This window comes from Salvelinus fontinalis, chromosome 11, assembly GCF_029448725.1.
Source record: "Salvelinus fontinalis isolate EN_2023a chromosome 11, ASM2944872v1, whole genome shotgun sequence".
NCBI lineage: Eukaryota > Metazoa > Chordata > Actinopteri > Salmoniformes > Salmonidae > Salvelinus > Salvelinus fontinalis.
Genome location: NC_074675.1, coordinates 11,389,545 through 11,408,391, shown reverse-complemented (window position 1 = coordinate 11,408,391; position 18,847 = coordinate 11,389,545). Strand labels below are relative to the sequence as shown.

At 46.5% G+C, this 18,847-nt stretch overlaps 1 protein-coding gene across 1 annotated transcript in view; it reads right to left on the bottom strand.

Moving 5' to 3' along the window:
- The window catches only part of LOC129865031 (FYVE, RhoGEF and PH domain-containing protein 6-like), a 33,072-nt gene extending 14,233 nt beyond the window's left edge, over positions 1 to 18,839 (bottom strand). The window contains exons 1-8 of the mRNA XM_055937435.1: positions 18,492 to 18,839; positions 9,637 to 11,953; positions 5,037 to 5,154; positions 4,005 to 4,072; positions 3,820 to 3,850; positions 1,969 to 2,120; positions 1,664 to 1,820; positions 1,381 to 1,468 (exon numbers count right to left, since the gene is read on the bottom strand). Coding sequence (XP_055793410.1) covers positions 1,381 to 1,468; positions 1,664 to 1,820; positions 1,969 to 2,120; positions 3,820 to 3,850; positions 4,005 to 4,072; positions 5,037 to 5,154; positions 9,637 to 11,953; positions 18,492 to 18,501 — 2,941 coding nt within the window. The 5' untranslated portion in view covers positions 18,502 to 18,839. The remainder of the gene's footprint in view (positions 1 to 1,380; positions 1,469 to 1,663; positions 1,821 to 1,968; positions 2,121 to 3,819; positions 3,851 to 4,004; positions 4,073 to 5,036; positions 5,155 to 9,636; positions 11,954 to 18,491) is intronic.
- Positions 18,840 to 18,847: the final 8 nt, after the last annotated feature.

The following is an 18,847-nucleotide window of genomic DNA, read 5'->3' as shown; positions in this document are numbered from 1 at the left end:
ATATGTATGTGTGTGTATCTGTGTGTGTGTGTGTATATGTGTATGTGTGTGTACCTATGTATGTGTGTGTATATGTGTATATGTGTATGTGTGCATGTGTGTATATGTGAATATATGTGTGTGTGTGTGTACCTGTGTGTGTGTGTATATATGTGTATGTGTGTATATGTGCATGTGTGTATATGTGAATATATGTGTGTGTGTGTACCTGTGTATGTATGTATATGTGTATGTGTGTGTATGTGTGTATGTGTGTGTATATGTGTGTAAATGTGTATGTGTGTGTATATGTGTATGTGTGTATGTGTGTGTATATGTGTATGTGTGTGTACGTGTGTGTGTGTGTATATATGTGTATGTGTGTATATGTGCATGTGTGTATATGTGAATATATGTGTGTGTGTACCTGTGTATGTATGTATATGTGTATGTGTGTGTATGTGTGTATGTGTGTGTATATGTGTGTAAATGTTTATGTGTGTGTATATGTGTATGCGCGTATATGTGTATATGTGTATGCGTGTGTATATGTGTATGCGTGTGTATATGTGTATGTACCTGTGTATGTGTGTATATGTGTATGTGTGTGTACCTGTGTATACCTGTGTGTGTATATGTGTATATGTGTATGTGTGTGTACCTGTGTGTGCGTGTGTATATATGTGTGTGTGTGTGTGTATATGTGTATGTGTGTGTACATGTGTGTGTGTGTACCTGTGTATGTGTGTATATGTGTATGTGTGTGTACCTGTGTATGTGTGTGTATATGTGTATGTGTGTATATGTGTATGTGTGTGTACCTGTGTGTGTGTGTGTGTACCTGTGTGTGTGTGTGTGTATATATGTATGTGTGTGTACCTGTGTGTGTGTGTGTGTGTATATGTGTGTACCTGTGTATGCGTGTGTGTATGTGTGTGTACCTGTGTATGTGTGTATATGTGTATGTGTATGTGTGTATATGTGCATGTGTGTATGTGTGTGTATATGTGAATATATGTGTGTGTGTACCTGTGTATGTATGTATATGTGTATGTGTGTGTATATGTGTATGTATATGTGTATGTGTGTGTATATGTGTGTAAATGTGTATGTGTGTGTATATGTGTATGTGTGTATGTATGTGTATGTGTGTGTATATGTTTATGTGAGTGTATATATGTATGTGTGTATATGTGTATGTGTGTGTATATGTATATGTGTGTTGATATGTGTATGTGTGTGTATATGTGTACCTGTGTGTATGTGTGTGTATGTGTATATGTGTATGTGTGTGTACCTGTGTGTGTGTGTGTGTGTATATGTGTATGTGTGTGTATATGTGTATGCGTGTGTATATGTGTATGTATGTATATGTGTGTGTGTGTGTGTGTGTGTATGTACCTGTGAGCAGAAGCTGATACTGGGGGATTCTCTGTACAGGTTTCAGCAGGTAGTGCTTCAGAGCCAGGCTGGCACATCTAGGACTCATCTGGGACAGAGTACAGGAGAATTGTACCACACATTTGCATACAGTATTAACAGTATACATACACAAATCTAGCTCCACGTCCTTGGCGCTAATGTAGTCTCCAGACTATGTCTGGCTTGTTACCACTCTATCATCAACTATGCGGATAGGAACTTCCTCTGACACGCACGCACGCACACACACACAGCTGTTTACCTCAAACTCCCGGACCACAGTTGCGAAGCCAGGGTTTTTCCTACACTGTTCGTCCAGCATAGCCACGTTGTTGTCAAACTGCCGGATGTAGGTGGAGTACATCTTCAGGTACGGCCCCTTCTGAACAAAGATGTCTGCCAGCCTCTGGTGGTCCCCCCTACACAGCAGAGAGAGAGGTGAGAGGGGCAGGGGGAAGCGAGGCAGAGGGAGGGAGATGGTCATTGTGGTCTGGTCTGAGTTCAGCTGTGGCATGGTCAGTTGAGGTTTGTATCTCTGGTGCTGATAATGATGGTGAGGGTGCGTACCAGTGGGCCACCCTCTCCTCTAGCTCCCGGAGCAGGTCTCGATTGAGCTGGTATAGTTGAGGCAGGTAGTAGAGGATCTGGGATAGAATACGCTCTTCAACCACCGGCTTTCCGTTCTGACGCGTCGCCTTGGACACTGCGTCCCGGAAATCCTGCATGGAGGGAGGGGGTTAATGCTGATCGACGAATGAGGGGAACTGACACAGCGACAACAGAGTGGTGGGAGACTAATTAACACACACACAGCTGCAGGGCGGAGAGACGTTACACAGTACAGCACAGGAACACCTGGTTATCACCTCATAAACATGCGTCCCTCTGCATCACACACACACACACACACACACACACACACACACACACACACACACACACACACACACACACACACACACACACACACACACACACACACACACACACACACACACACACACACTGAGGCAGCACTCTCACACTGCCCAGTGAGCCAACACCTTGCAGGTGGAAGGAAGTGGTGAGACAACCAGGGCAGGGGCCCAATGTGCTGGTGAACACTCTCACACACCCACAATAAAACACGCACAGCTGCAGTGTGAAGGACCAAAACATGTATCCCTAGAAAACATGTCAAAAGTCAAGTCAAAATATAATACAACACATTATTGTACACAACATATCAAATGAGAACCATCCTATAGGGTATAAGGGAGGACTTACATGTGAAACCAAAATAAACACAACAGGCGCACACACACACACACAGGATTAGCCGAGGCATTTCTAAGTCTGGGGGTCCTCCACCCACGCACTCACTGCAGGAAGCAGCTGTTCTGTGGTCAGGGGCAGCCATGGCCATGGAGACTGGAGAATGTGATTTGACCTCTTTCTTTAAGTCTCCCCCCTCTACTGTGTCTCTCTCTCATCTCTCTTTCTCTCCCCCTCTCTCTCATGCTCAGCCCCATATTCAAAATGAATCCCATAGTGGGTCCTGTTTAAGGCAGACAGACAGGGCGACACTTGGCCCTGAGTGTGTGTGTGTGTGTGTACCTGCGATTCCCCTTTCGGACAGTCTGAAAGCCACTCCCAAGAGGAAATCTAATATCAACTCTGCAGCCGTCTCAGACAAATTGTGGGTTTAGAGAGATTTTAGAGACTAGGCTATGCGAGACAAATAAAGGCTGGATTAAATAATTTTTCCATTAAATAAATAAAACATTGAAATCCAACACAAGGTCTATCTTCCGCTGCAAAAATCAAATCCTTTATCAGAGCTCAGAACAGCTTGACCTGGCTGGTACAGTTGACCACCTCAGCTTGACACAGCTCAGCCCAGCCCAGTAGACCAGACCAGTACAGTAATCACCACAACACCACCACCGTGAGTAAACAACACTCATCAGAGATACAACACACACCTGTCACCTCCCCCTGAGACCAACATCAAAGCACCCAGCTCTGTCGTCACGGTTACCTGCTCCACTTTTCCTCCCACCAAGCAGGAGCAGTGAGCTAGCTAGCCGGTAGTTAAATATAATGAAACAACTCTAGCCTATGTTTCCACTCTATAAAGCCACCACTTGAAAGCTGAAACTAGCAACACATGCTTGACTCCTTAGCTTCCTTTATGATTTACATCTCAGTGTTTATCACTGATCCTGCTAAGTGTGATACCTCCCAAAAACAACAGCAACAGTTCTACCACAGACAACTCCACTGCTGAGTACTGCTGCCTCGGGGGCAGGGGAGAAAGGCAACACAGCACAGCTAGTCGAAGGCTTGCTGAGTAACACCATTGAACACACAGATAACACACGGATAACACACAGATATGGTGCTCATCAAAAGCCCAGAGGCTTAACTGATACTTACTATGTGAAGAAGCTTCAGGACGTCCACAAACCTGGAGGGAGAGGAGATTGGTGTAAACATTATATGACAAAAAAGACACACAGACACACACACCCAATCAAGGACTTTATCATGAGAATATTCCACAGAATCGTTTCTTGTTTTTAGAGGTGGTGTGTATGTCTGTGTGTGTCTCGGGTACTCACACTTTCTCAGAGCTCATGATCTCCTGGGCGATATGCACCACCTTTTTCCTCTTCACCTCATCCTCTTGCTGGAACGACAGACAGACAGACAGACAGACAGACAGACAGACAGACAGACAGACAGACAGACAGACAGACAGATAGACAGATAGAGAAAAGCACAGCATTCAGTCAATGTAGTGAAAAAAGCTAGCTAGCTATATTCTAAACGTTACAGACATACTTCCACTTACAAGGTCACTGCAGCCCACCATCTGACTGTCCTGCTATAGTATGCATAGGCACAATAATCTGCCCATTTGCTGTTTCTAAACAGACACTCCAACAGAGATTATGTCCGAAAACAGAGCTGCCGTTTCACACGTCTCTTCCCCTCGCTACTCTCTATCCACTTCAGCTATCTTCCCTACCCTCTGCACTCTCCCTCCCTCCCTCTCTCTCTCTCTCCCTCTTTCAGTCTGATAGTGAGTGGTCTGGGGTGGAAATGAGGCGGTCTTAATTTGGATAGTGGCCTTGCCCTTGTGTGACTGAAGGGGCCTCCTGCTCCTAATTGTGTGTGTGCGTGCTCGTGTTTTTGTCTGTTACAGACACAGGCTTTTAGAGTATCATAAATAGGGTCAGACAGGACAAAGCAATCAGCCATTTTCAGAGTTATTCCTGCCCCCTAAACCCTCTATGTCTGACCCCCCCCCAGACAGAATGACAGCCCCATCACACGCAGGCACAGTGTGATATTCCCCACCTGCCTTTCTTTACTTCATAGAGCCCTGTGCCCAGCACCCATTTTGGCTCCATGACTCCTGTCTGATAGTGTCGTTATCACTCGTGTTACGCCTGGCAATATCTTTCCTGTTATACCACCTGTCATCACTGTCCTCACTCTGTCTCAGTAACATCCCCTCTGTTATCACTCATGCCTAGGACCTACCAGAGCAAACACATCTAAAGAACCCTACCGTAACCTTATTGACAAGGCCGCCACATCCACTGTGTATCGGGTTGTGTGTGTGTGTGTGTATTAAAGATAGATACCTGTCTGTCTTCTTCTGACAGCTCCAGGTGCTCCTTGCTGGAGGTGGAGCTGTTGTCATCCTCGTCAGAGCTGTGGACTTCCTCCTCAGAGTGAGCATCATCCAATCCATGCCAGCCCCTGCAGGCAAAACAGGAAGTCCCGGTCACCGCATTATCCTCATGGTTATCAGCCAGAGTGTGTGAGCGCTTACACATACAGTATGTATATGCAAGCATACCACGTACACACACTTCTGAATAGACTTGTTAATGTTTTATGGGAACAGTAATTGGCACGATGTCTCTACAGCCACGGGTCTAGGATGATCTCCAGCCTGAAGCACGGATGTCAAAACGTTGTCCACAGCTATACTTGGGTAAACATAGTTGCCATGAAGACCCTGGCAGCAGGGCACCGGCCTGCTCTTCAGTCAGCTGATACAGGTCTGTCTGCTGAGTGGCACAAGTAGCAACATGTGTTTGTGCCACTAATGTTTTCATCTTGGCTTCACAGCCTATACAGGAAATGTTATCACAGCTGGATTTTAAACCAAACAAACCCAAAGTACTGTCTACTTTCTAATCTGGAGGACTCATAAGATACTGTCACTCTCTTTATTTTGACTACTTTGTCGGTCCCCTTCCCTCTCTCTCAGCTACCCCTCTTTCCCTCTCCTCTTGTCTCTCCTTCTTCCCTCTATACCCTGTTTCTCTTCCCTACCCCCATCTTTTCCTCTTTTCTCCCATTCTTTCACTCTTTCTTTCCTCCCATTCTTTCACTCTCTCTTTCCTCCCATTCTTTCACTCTCTCTTTCACTTCCATTCTCACTCCCTAGACAGGCCTTCCTGCACACTGGGTCAGGCACAGAGCGTCTCTTGTCTACTGCCTGAGGCTAGTTACATAAACTAAGCAGGCTGAGAAGCTTGGGAAACACTACAGATTCACGACACACATACACACTCTTTCAAACAACCACAACGGCACACAAATACACACATGCTTGCAAGCACACGCACACACACACACAAGCATGCACAAATGCAAGCATCTTTCAAATGATGAAACACACATAAACAGGGGCAAAAATCACACAGTGAAAGATAAGCACTTATATTATCCAACTGGAGTACTAGATCTGGGCAGCTAGATACATGTGGAAATGTTACATACAGCTCTTTACTGCTGAACTCTTGAGTCTAATATTTCCCTTCACCTGCCCTTCTTTATACTTGTCCAATAATCTGATTGACCTGCCTTTATCTCATGGCCCCAGAGTGGCGTAACAAAATACTGGTTTGAGCACGCACGTGCACGTGCACTGCACACACACAACTGCACACACACAACTGCCTTTTGATATATGAGGTGAACACACACACAAGAACACTTGAATGAGGATGTGATTACAGTGAGTTGGGAGTAGGGTTGCAAAGGGCTGGAAAATTCCGGCAAATTTCTGGAAATTTTCCATGGAAAGTTAAGCACGGGAATTTTGCTTAAATTCATCAAAAAAAGTCAGCTTATAACAGTGAACCTTTTTTGTGGGATACACATAAGGCAATTCGAGGTCTTGTGGCATATTTTGGTTAAACTATTCCCAATTCAATGGAATTGCAACCCTCTGCATGCACAGTGCATTCTTCCATCACATGTACAGCTGATTCTCAAGATCTTTCACACTAATGAAATGCTATTGAGCCCACACTACTACACTGCCTGAGCCAAAGACTACATGCTTTCTGGTAAGTTTTTATTACAATACTGGGTGGGGTGAATATATTTGATATGACATACATGATTTTTTGTTAACTAGTAAATAGTAGCCACCAGCAAAATGTGTTTAAATCATTTATAACTTGTTAACAATTTCTGCTAGTTTATTTTTGCTACCGTGTGGGTTTTAGCTTGCTTGAGCCTGCTAACTGAAGAGCGTTAATTCATACATGTTTCATTTTAAAAGATTTATCTTACAAAGGAGTTGTTTAATCTAACTGCTTAACTATCTGTATTTATTTATTTTTACTTGTTATTTCTAATCTTAACAGGAAAATGCCACGGGCACTATCTGATGTGTGGATACATTTTACTGCAGCTAATGTAGAAGGAAAAGCTGTGTACGTTTGCAAATACTGTGCCAATCATATGTGAAGAATGCAACAAAGATGCAGAATCATCTGGCCAAGTGCATAAAGTTCCCTCAGCGCTCACAACAAGCAACCTCTGACAAAAGTCCCTCTACTGCTATTCGAGGTGAAAATCATGAATCAGACACCTTATCGATAGCAACAGCTCATGGTCCTCCTGGAATCAGACATTTTTGACTCAGAGAGACTTCTGCCTGAAGCCCATACACGCCGCAGCGTACATGTTGAACCCCAAGTATGCTGGCAAGAGCATTCTGTCTGGTACAGAGATCAACAAGGCCTATGGCGTCATCATTACCGTGTCTCGCCACTTTGACCTGGATGAGGGCAAGGTTCTTGGCAGTCTGGCGAAGTACACTTCCAAGCAAGGGCTTTGGGATGGAGATGCAATATGGCAGTCGTGCCAAAATATCTCATCAGCCACCGGGTAGAAGGAACTTTTTGGATCTGAGACTCTTTCCCCTGTTGCCTCCATCATCCTCCAAATCCCACCAACATCAGCCGCTTCAGAGCGCAACTGGTCCTTGTTTGGAAACACACACGCAACACGCTGACCAATACAAGGGTTGAAAAATTGGTGGCCATCCGGGCAAATTTGAGGCTTTTTGAGCCTGACAACAAGCCATCCTCAACAAGGTTGGAAAGTGACAGTGAAGATGAGGCCTCAGAGTCTGATGTTCAAGAGGTGGACATTGAGGAGGTCCAGGGAGAAGACATGGAAGCCTGAGAGGAAGACAACCAAAGCTTTAGTTTCTAAACTATCATATAAAAAACTATCATTTTTTCTAAACTATCATCATGTATGTTGAAAACGTTTTTGGGAGATGCGATGGATCATTGGGGATCATCCAATAACCCTTTCTTTTGTTGTTCAGTGAACTCATCCCATGTGACGAGTCAACTAATTTAATTAAAGTTGAATTCGTAACTACATTTTTATTACATTTTTTCTAATGGAAGGATTTCATCATTTGCAATTATGTCTACTTATGATAAGGTAAAAGGTTTATGTTTCTGTCTCCATATGATATGGTAAATATATCCAATGCAAAAAACATCTACATTGAAATGGTATTATATTAATTTGCATTTATTTCCATGAATTCCCATATATTCCCGTTAATTCCCATATATTTCCGTTAATTCCCACGGAAGGTTTCCACCTCTGAATATTCCCCAAAATGTACAAACCTAGTTGGGAGGCCTGACTCTTGTTAGCAAGGACCGTGTCCAGTCCATTCACTCATCCACACACACAAATATTTTAGTGTCCAATACAGTAGCAAAATATTAAATTACGTTGAGTCATTCAAAAAGGGGTTCACTGAGAATAGGAAAGAGAGTGAGAAACCGAAAGAGAGATGGGAGAGAGAGATGGCAGAAAGAAAGGGAACAGGAGAGAAAGGGAGAGATATGGGAGAGGGACAGGAAGAGATGAGAAAGCGAGAGCAAGAGAGTGGGAGGGAGGGAGAAGGAGAGAGAGAGGCTTGTGGTTGCTGGAGGTTTATTTTCCCTGTTGAGAGTGCAGTGTGGCGTTTCTGCGATTTTCAGATATTTCCTGCTCTGGCCACTGAAAATAACCCACAGGAAAACAGTCCAACCTGCTGCACATCAATGCTCTCTTCACAGCCTGGATGGCTAACACTGAAGCTAACTCTCACACACTCGTACAAGCACAGCCTGCCAATGCTAACGCTCACACAAACACAGCATGTTGGTCTACGTTGTAAATACGATGTAACAATGGGTATAGTACACACAATGTAGTTACATGGTACCTGACATGGTCTTACCACCATGTAAATCCATAGTTTTAGCACTAAAGTGGGACCAAGACTGTAAAGTGAAAACTAACTCTCACACAAGCACAACCTGGGCACTGGCCTAAATACTACAATACTTACAGTCTCACTGTGACACAGTACACATACACATACACACACACACACACACACACACACACACACACACACACACACACACACACACACACACACACACACACACACACACACACACACACACACAAATAGAAACCACTGAACACAGTACACACACCCATGGCATTGTTCTAGGTTCAAAATCAAAACATTTACTGTAAATTGCTCGAGTCTCTCTTTCCAGGAAATCTGATTCATGAAGCATTAAAGCTCATTAAAAGTGACACATCTATGACTGTTGTGGTACATTAACACTACGGTAGCAAAAAGTATCATGATGTAATAACTGAGTTATTTACTGTAGGCAACTAATGATCAAAGGATTATGACCAGCTCTGTAACTCTGGATTCGTTGAAACCTAAGTTGCCCATGACACACGAGAGGCACTATGCAATCAGACAACAAAATGACACACACACTCTGTTGAAACCTAACCCAGACCCTTTGTGTGTGTAGACAAAGGAAGAAAGAATTCCCACTCACACGCACAGTCGCACACACACACACCACACACACTGTGACACACATGCTGTACCTCTCATAGTCAATGGAATGGGGTCGCTTATAGTCGCAGTGGCTCTCGTATGGATCCTGCACCTCATAGACGTCTGAGTCACTGTGTCTGTGTGTGCTTGGGTCCAGACTGTGTGTGAGTGGCCAGCCCAGCCGTGCGCTGAGGAAAGGCAGGTTCATGTACTCCGGTATCTCCTCATACAGAGGGACATTCTCATACTCCACCGACCCCTCTCCATCCCCGCCAGACACCCCCGTGCTGCCGTTGGACTGGTCCACCATCCCCGTCCGTCCGCCCGGCTCCACGCTGGTACAATCCAGAGACTCGCCGCTTCTGGCCAGTAACCGTGGCAACATCCTGACAGACAACCGCAGCTCCAGAAGCTTCCGGAAGGAAAGGCTCCTCTTGGTGCCGTCGGCGCGAGCCAGCAGGTCAGCCGAGGAGAAGGACTGGGCCCTCTGTTTCCCCCCAAGCAGAGCTGCTTTCCCCTGGGGGGCCCCTTGGCTGCTGCCGCCACTGCTGTGTCTGGAGGAGCTCTGCCTGCTGAAGAAGGGCCTTGGGAAGCGCCAGGTTGGTTTCTCATGTGGGGTGGCAGGCAGCTCCCTCATGGGGGTGTTGGCGTGGTGCGGAGGGGGTGGAGGGGGGGTGATGGATGGGGGGGCACCCGCTGGCAGGCTGTGTCTCTGGGGCTTCCTGGGCGGGGCCCTTGGTGACCCCCCCTCTTCCGCTGAGCTGGCCTTCCTTGTCATGCCGACGGGGGGCGGGCGGCAGCTGAGCTTGATCTGTTTGGGCAGGCTCCGGGTGATGGGGTAGCGCTCAAAGTCTCCGTACCCGTCCTCAACTTCTTCTTCCTTCTCCTCCTCTTCCTCCCCTCCTCCTCCTCTTCTCTCTGAGGTCAGTGCGTTAAGCTCAGGCTGAGAGAGCAAGTCCAGAGAGTGGGAGGTGTTTCGGTTGAGGGAGGGGGGACAGTGGATGGCTCTGTGGAGGCGGGGGGAGAGGGACTTCTGTCTAGGTGGAGGCACAGGGTGAGGCTCCTCTTCAACTTCAGGGTCCTGGGAGGGTGAGGGACTGTCATACATTCCCTGGGTGTGTTCTTCCTTCTCTGAGGTGAGACATCTCCCCCCACTCCCCTCAGTCTCCCCCACCTCTCCCCCCTGAGTGCGGTTCTTTGTCTCCCTCTCATGGGTGCTGGCCTCCAGGCCGTCCTGCCTTACCAGGGCTGGCTTACGGGGCTTACGTGGCAGCGGCACGGGCAGGGGCTTACTGGGGGCGGCAGGGAACGAGAGGTCAGTGGGTAGCCTGGGTATTCTGGAACACTGTGTACTATTGTCTGTGTGGGAGGGGGTGCTGTCAGGCTCACTGTCCACCTGGGAGGGGGCGAGGTTGGGGGGTAAAATCTGTGGGGGGGTGCGGGTAGGTGGAACTATCTGAGAGGGGGTGCGGGTGGGGGGGACTGTCTGTAGGGGGGTGCGAATAGGGGAGACTTCCAGTGGGAGGATGAGGGGAGTGGGAATGGTGTCGGTCTCATTGCAGTCTATATTACAGCTGTCAGTGTATGTCTGTTCTGCATTAGAAGCTTTAGTCTGTGTAAGTGTCTCTGCCACCTCAAGAACATTACATGACTGGTCCTCTGAACCAGTCTGATACTGCTGACCCTCCTGTCCTTTCTGGTTCCTCTGTCTCTCCTCTTTGTTCCCCTGCAGCTTCTCCTCATCCCTGCTCCCCTCTCCATCCCTCTGCCCCTCCTGTCTCTGGGGTTTGTCCTTGATCCTGAGATGGAGGGTGTTGGTCACTCCTCCGCTCTCCTCACTGTCTCCGTTCTCTGTTTTACCCGGCCAATTGGCTACCAGCGTTCCAGTGCTTTCCGTGGCATTCCCGTTTGGCCAGGAGCCGAGCGTATCGCTCCCGACCTCTGTAACGTTCCCATTCCCTAGTCGTTTGCATTGGGAGCAGTCCTGGAGTCCGCAGGAGCATGTAGGAATGATGTAGTCCGAGTCGCGCAGGATGGGCTGCGACAGGATCCCGTTTCTGGAGTTGAGGAAGGAGAGGCTGTCGTCCCCAGCCCCGCTGCACTTCTGGGAAGGGGTTTGGGGTACTCTGGGTCTGAGGGGTGGGGGAGAAGCCGGGGCTTGAGGGGCGGAGGGTTTGGAGAGGCATGGTTTGGGCGCCACAGCAGGTTTGGCTCTCTTTAGCGCAGCAGGGGAGGGTTGGGTAAGAAGGGGGGCGGGTTGGGAAGGCTGGGAGAGGAGAAGATGAGGTTTGGGAGCGATGGGAGGAGGCGAGAGCTTCACCGAGGCGGCGAGTTTGGGTTTGGGAGCCACTGGCGGCTTCTTCACACCTGTAGAGAATTAGAGGAGGAGGAAGAGTGAGGAGTAGACATTAGACAATGCTGGGGAGGGGGGCTGCTAAAAACACTCACAGGAGGCAAAGAAAGAAGTGACCCTTTAACCTTTATGGCTGCTTAAAGGCACAAGCAGGGGGCAAAAAGCAAAACAGAGCACATACCAACCAGTCAGCAGCAGCACAGAGACACCTCGTGGGGTAAGAGGGGACAGGGCAAGGGTCAGAGGATCAACCCCTAGAGGTCAATGGGATTTTTAGCTCACTAAGGAAGGTTGGGCGCAAATGGTCAGAAAGTGAAGGAATGAAAGAACCAAATGATTCCTGTACTCATATATTCACTGTGTTCTGTCTGTACAGAAAAGCTGAACAATCAAAAAAACAAAACTATAACCTAAGCGACATCACATCTCCCACAAATAAAAAACTTTGACGGTAATGCAATTACTGTGTGAATGTGTCTCTAAGCGGGCACCACACACGCCCGTGGCAGGTTGAGCCTGCACTACATGGATAACTGGATTATGAATACAGACCTCTGCATTGAATATGAGACACTCGTTCCTGCATTGAATGTCCTTCAATATCAGGTGAAGAATGACGATCCTCATGATGGTTATGAAACACTATAGCACCACACCTCTCCTCCTAAGGTGTTAGGAATCGTCAGTGGTAGACAAATGTTACATACATGATAATCTATGCCATTGCCAAGAGTTCTCTTAATATACAGTTAATCCACTGATTCCCTAATATCTGGATGCACAAGTCATTGAGTGCAGCTGTCTTACTGTCTTACTTTGTTTGTGTCCTAGTAGGCCTACGTAATAGATCAGATGAATTAGGCTAATGCCATTGATTTCCCTGAAAGTGCACCCACCTGGATTATATCCTAAATCAGTTGCTGATTAAAAGTGAGGGAAGAGACTGGCTACTGCAAATCCTCTGAGGTTGCAGAGAAGCTTTACAGGCGGCTCTCCATAAAGGAGGATTCCTCACGAAACTAGAACAAAATAAGATCCAGATTTTTTTCCAACACAAAATGTAATTCATAGAAGGGTCCTTTGGAGGAAGTTTTATTGACATATATTTGGCATTTGTATCTTAAAACATAATAGATAAATAATTAATTGAACACATTTTGGCCTTACCCAGGCCTCCTTTAAGACTCCATAGTGTTTCATCTGTAGGCGCTACAAAGTAAAAGTCTGTGTCATATGAAGCTTTACCGATTGCTAAGTGATATGAATAGTATATTGATTTTAACAACACATTTCTTACATACATTTATGAATATTGCAAAATATAAACATGAATATTGAAAATATACAATGTTTGATTTGGCACATTTTTCAATATATTTTTGAACATAATATTCTCTGCTAGTTTTATACTTATGTGTCACGTGGGACTAGGTGGGTGCAGGAATCAGACGCAGAGAGAGTTCCGCTGGGGTATAGTGCTCTTTACTAAGGCACACACAAAATATAAGCCCAACAATACAGGGCGCGGACATACAACGTGACAACCCAAAAACCACAGGGTGTCAAGTGTAAGAAGGAAAATATACCTCAGCCTACAATGCACACACGTAACAAAATAAAGACAAAACAAAGGAAATAAAGGTCAGAACGTGACAGTACCCCCCCCCCCCCCCCAAAGGTGCGGACTCCGGCCCCAAAACCTGAACCTATAGGGGAGGGTCTGGGTGGGCGTCTGTCCGCGGTGGCGGCTCTGGCGCGGGACGTGGACCCCACTTCACCGCAGTTTTTGTCCGCCTCCTTAATAACCGCCCCCGTGGCCTCTTATGAGCGGCGATCCTCGCCGCCGACCTTGGCCTGGGAACCCCAATAAATGGGCTCACAGGACTGGGGGACGCCTCTGGACTGAAAGGCACCTCTGGACTGAGGGGCAGCTCCGGACTGAGGGGCAACTCAGGACAGGGGTAACTCCGGACTGAGGGGCAGCTCAGGACTGAGGGGCAGCTCCGGACTGAAGGGCAGCTCCGGACTGAGAGACAGCTCAGGACTGAGCGATAGCTCCTGACTGGCGGACGGCTCTGGCAGCTCCTGACTGGCGGACGGCTCCTGACTGGCGGGCGGCTCTGGCGGCTCCTGACTGACGGACGGCTCTAGCGGCTCAGGACAGACGGGCGGCTGATGGCTCAGGACAGACGGGCAGCTCAGGCGGCGCTGGACAGACGGGCAGCTCAGGACAGACGGGCAGCTCAGGCGGCGCTGGACAGACGGGCAGCTCAGGCGGCACTGGACAGACGGGTAGCTCAGGCGGTGCTGGACAGACGGGCACACCTGTAGGGAGGAGACGGAGAGACAGCCTGGTGCGTGGGGCTGCCACAGGACCCACCAGGCTGGGGAGACCTACAGGAGGCTTGGTGTTAGGAGGTGGCACCTGAAGGACCGGGCTGTATAACTACTCTAGCCCGGACCCTCCAGAGTGCAGGCACAGGTTGAACCGGGCTGTGGGTAAGCACTGGAGATCTAGTGCCTACTACGCGCACCTCTCCCTTAGGCTCCACTCCCACATTTGCCCGGCACGAGCGAAGCGCAGGCATAGGACACACTGCACCCTTCCAGCGCCCCGGAGACACAGCACGCAGAGCCGGCGCAGGATACCAGACATGCTGAGCAGGCACCTTACGCCCTGGCTGGATGCCCACACTCGCATGACACTTTCGGGGGGCTGCCCTATAGCGCACCGGGCTATGGGCACGTACTGGCGACACCGTGCGCTTAACCGCATAACACGGTGCCTGACCAGTAACGCGCTGCTTATAATAAGCACGAGGAGTGAGCTCAGGTCTGCTACCTGGCTTAGCCACACTCCCCGTGTGCCTTTTCCCCCCAAAAATTTGGGGGCTGCCTCTCGTACCTGTCGCGCTGCCGTGCTGCCTCCTCATATCGCCACCGCCTCCAGCTCTGCTTTGGGGCGGCGATATTCCCCGGCCTGTGCCCAGGGTCCTTCTCCGTTTAAAATCTCCTCCCATGTCCAGGAGTCCTGAGTTCTTTGCCGCTGCTGCTGCTGTCCTTTACCACGCTGCTTGGTCCGGTTTTGGTGGGTGTTTCTGTATGAGTGTTTGTTGCCACACGGTACTGTTTCGTTTTCGTTCGTTTCACGTTTATTGTTTTTGTATTTTGTAGTGTTCAGTTTATGTCTTTAAATAAACATTATGGACACTTACCACGCTGCATATTGGTCCTCCGATCCTTCTCGCTTCTCCTCGTCAGAAGAGGAGGACGACAGCCGTTACATTATGTCTCATTTTATACAGAGAAATTGGCATAGTAGGCAATGTAACCATTTACAGCCCTCCCTTTACTTGTATCATTGCAAATCTTGCAAATCACAGAGGGTGACCATTTTGAATCCATTTTCACATTCACTCTGTTGGTAATGCTTACAAATTGGATCATTCTGCATAACTCTAAAAGTAGCAGAGATCCTATTCTGGAACTTTGAGATGCAGGTAAAGTATATTATGTTTAACAATATAGTGAAACATTTGCCAAATCAAGTGTATATATTCAAAATTCATGTTTCATTTTTCTATATTTATATATGTACAGAACCAGTCAAAAGTTTGGAAACACCTACTCATTCAAGGGTTTTTCTTTATTTTTTACTATTTTCTATGTTGTAGAATAATATTGAAGACATCAAAACTATGAAATAACACATATGGAATCATGTAGTAACCAAAAAAGTGTTAAACAAATCAAGATATATTTTATATTTGAGATTCTTCAAAGTAGCCACCCTTTGCCTTGATGACAGCTTTGCACACTCTTGGCATTCTCTCAACCAGCTTCATGAGGAATGCTTTTCCAACAGTCTTGAAGGAGTTCCCACATATGCTGAGCACTTGTTGTCTGCTTTTCCTTCACTCTGCGGTCCAACTCATCCAAAACCATCTCAATTGGGTTGAGGTTGGGTGATTGTGTAGGCCAGGTCATCTGATGCAGCACTCCATCACTCTCCTTGGTCAAATAGCCTTTACACAGCCTGGAGGTGGATTTTGGGGCATTGTCCTGTTGAAAAACAAATGATAGTCCCATTAAGCTCAAACCAGATGGTATGGCATATCGCTGCAGAATGCTGTGGTAGCCATGCTAGTTAAGTGTGCCTTGAATTCTAAATAAATCACTGACAGTGTCACCAGCAAAGCACCCCAACACCATCACACCTCCTCCATGCTTCACGGTGGGAACCACACATAAGGAGATCAAAACGTTCACCTACTCTGCGTCTCACAAAGACACAGCGGTTGGATTTAACATTTGGACTCATCAGACCAAAGGACATATTTCCACTGGTCTAATGTTCATTGCTCATGTTTCTTGGCCCAAGAAAGTCTCTTCTTATTATTGGTGTCCTTTCGTAGTGGTTTCTTTGCAGAAATTCGACCATGAAGGCCTGATTCACACAGTCTCCTCTGAACAGTTGATCTTGAGATGTGTCTTACTTGTAATCTGAGGTGCAGTTAACTCTAATGAACTTATCCTCTGCAGCAGAGGTAACTCTGGGTCTTTCTTTCCTGTGGCGGTCCTCATGAGAGCCAGTTTCATCATATCGCTTGATGGTTTTTGCGACTGCACTTGAAGAAACTTTCAACGTTTTTGAAATTTTCCGGATTGACCTTCATGTGTTAAAGTAACGATGGACTGTCGTTTCTCTTTGCTTACTTGAGCTGTTCTTGCCATAATATGGCTTTGGTCTTTTACCAAATAGGGATATCTTCTGTATACCACCCCTACCTTGTCACAACACAACTGATTAGCTCAAATGCATTAAGGAAAGAAATTCCACAAATTCACTTTTAACAAGGCACACCTGCTAATTTAAATGCATTCCAGGTGACTACTTCATGAAGCTGGTTGAGAGAATGCCAAGCGTGTGCAAAGCTGTCACCAAGGCAAAGGGTGGCTACTTTGAAAAACACATTTTTGATTACTACATGATTCCATATGTGTTATTTCATAGTTTTGATGTCTTCACTATTATTCTACAATGTAGAAAATAGTAAAAATAAAGAAAACCCTGGAATGAGTAGGTGTGTCCAAACTTTTGATTGGTACTGTATGTAAGAAATGTGTTATTGAAATCAAAAGACTACTCATATTACAGAGCAAGCCGTAAAGCTTCATATGACACCAACTTTTGCTAAATTGCACCTACAGATGAAACATTATGGAGTCTTAAAGGATAAGAAAAATAAATTTTGGTTTAGGTCAAAAAGTCACAAATATTCCAACTTCAATTCATTTTTTCTCATTTATGCTTTAAGATACAAATGTCGAATATATGTCAACAATTGTATGGATTACATTTCGTGAAAATCCCCCAAATCGTGGTATTCATTTTATTTTGTTCTAGTTTGTTGAGGAATCACCCAACAGTCTTCTAGCTTGGTATTTCGCTATTAACATTTCCGTTTTTTCAGACCTTAGGTTCTGTGAATTGTGGGAGAACCATTGCGGTGACTGGAGTTTTCTGGCTTGTTTATTTTCGGTGGAGAAAATGTGTTCTCAGCTTCAATGGCACCAACCCAAGTAGAATCCCGTGTCACCTCGCTGCCTGCGTCCTTGTCCTAGTCTGTTCACTCTGGTTCAAAATGTTTTCCAATCTTTTTCTGAGTATGACCTGAACGATTTCATTGCACTGACTGATTCTGAAGTTGGCTGTGTGTGTGTGTTGTGAAATATGTGCGTCCTATATGCTATCCATAATGAGATGGCCAAAAGGATATGGCCTCGTTTTCTGCTCGACTGGGCTGGATCAGGGCTACTGACTGGCCGGGCGAGTGCTACACCACGAGAAGCGGTGTCACGGAGCGGATGTGCATGAAGCCTGAATGACCCTCTAGATACTCATGGAAAAATCTGTAAACTTCAGTGCCAAATCCCCTTTGCCTCAACGTATTGAAAAGTCATCGGTTTAGTGGTTGACAATCGCTGCTTTAAGTTATATAACCACGTTTGAAAGTTTGAAAAAAATCAATTGCTCATCTGACTGCATCAAAACAGGAGGACAGATGTTACACAAAGGAGCTGAATGTTTCTGCCCTCTAATACACGCTCTCTTTCTCTCTTCGCATTTGGCTGATACATCAATTGTGTTGCATGTACTCTTGTTGGAGTATTCTAACCAGAATGACTGTTCTCCCTAAATCATGAGCGGGTGGAAACTGCTCATCTTTGCCACTACTACGCTTTCAGAGAGGTAACGTTATCATTATGAAAAACAGTCATTACAATGTAATAACCTGGGGAACCTAAATCATGAGCGGGTGAAAACTGCTCATCTTTGCCACTACGCCTTCGGAGGTAACGTTATCATTATGAAAAACAGTAATTACAATGTAATAACCTGGAAAAGCTGAGCTATGTTGCTGCAAAAGTAACATAACTTAAATGTTTTTGCTTTTCTGGATTTGCTTGGTAAAACTCTTAACTGCAAACGCACTCAAATAAACTGCTTTGTCGACAAAATGCAACTACTTAGCCATCCAGGAAACAAACCTGTGCTCATGACTCCCGACTTGCTCCTTTCTTTACTCCATGAGTAAACTTGCTTTCAATGGAACGGCACGGAATTTCGTGAATTCTCTTTTTCATGCGCCATTGTCAGTCAGTCTCAAAGAACACCAGGTAAACAACATAAAAATAAACAAACTGTAGCTTATATCACCGACTGAAACGTGAATAAACTGTTTCCTCTAGTCCCCCTTTTTCCAGTTTTCTGGAGTTTCGTCCAAGGCGCTGTTTCCTTCCCTTGCTCCCGGCTGAGGACGTTGCATTTCCCCGCGTGACCACTGGAGGATCCTGTCGCTACTGCTCGAACACCCAGGTTCACGAGGAAGCGTTGGGCGATTTGG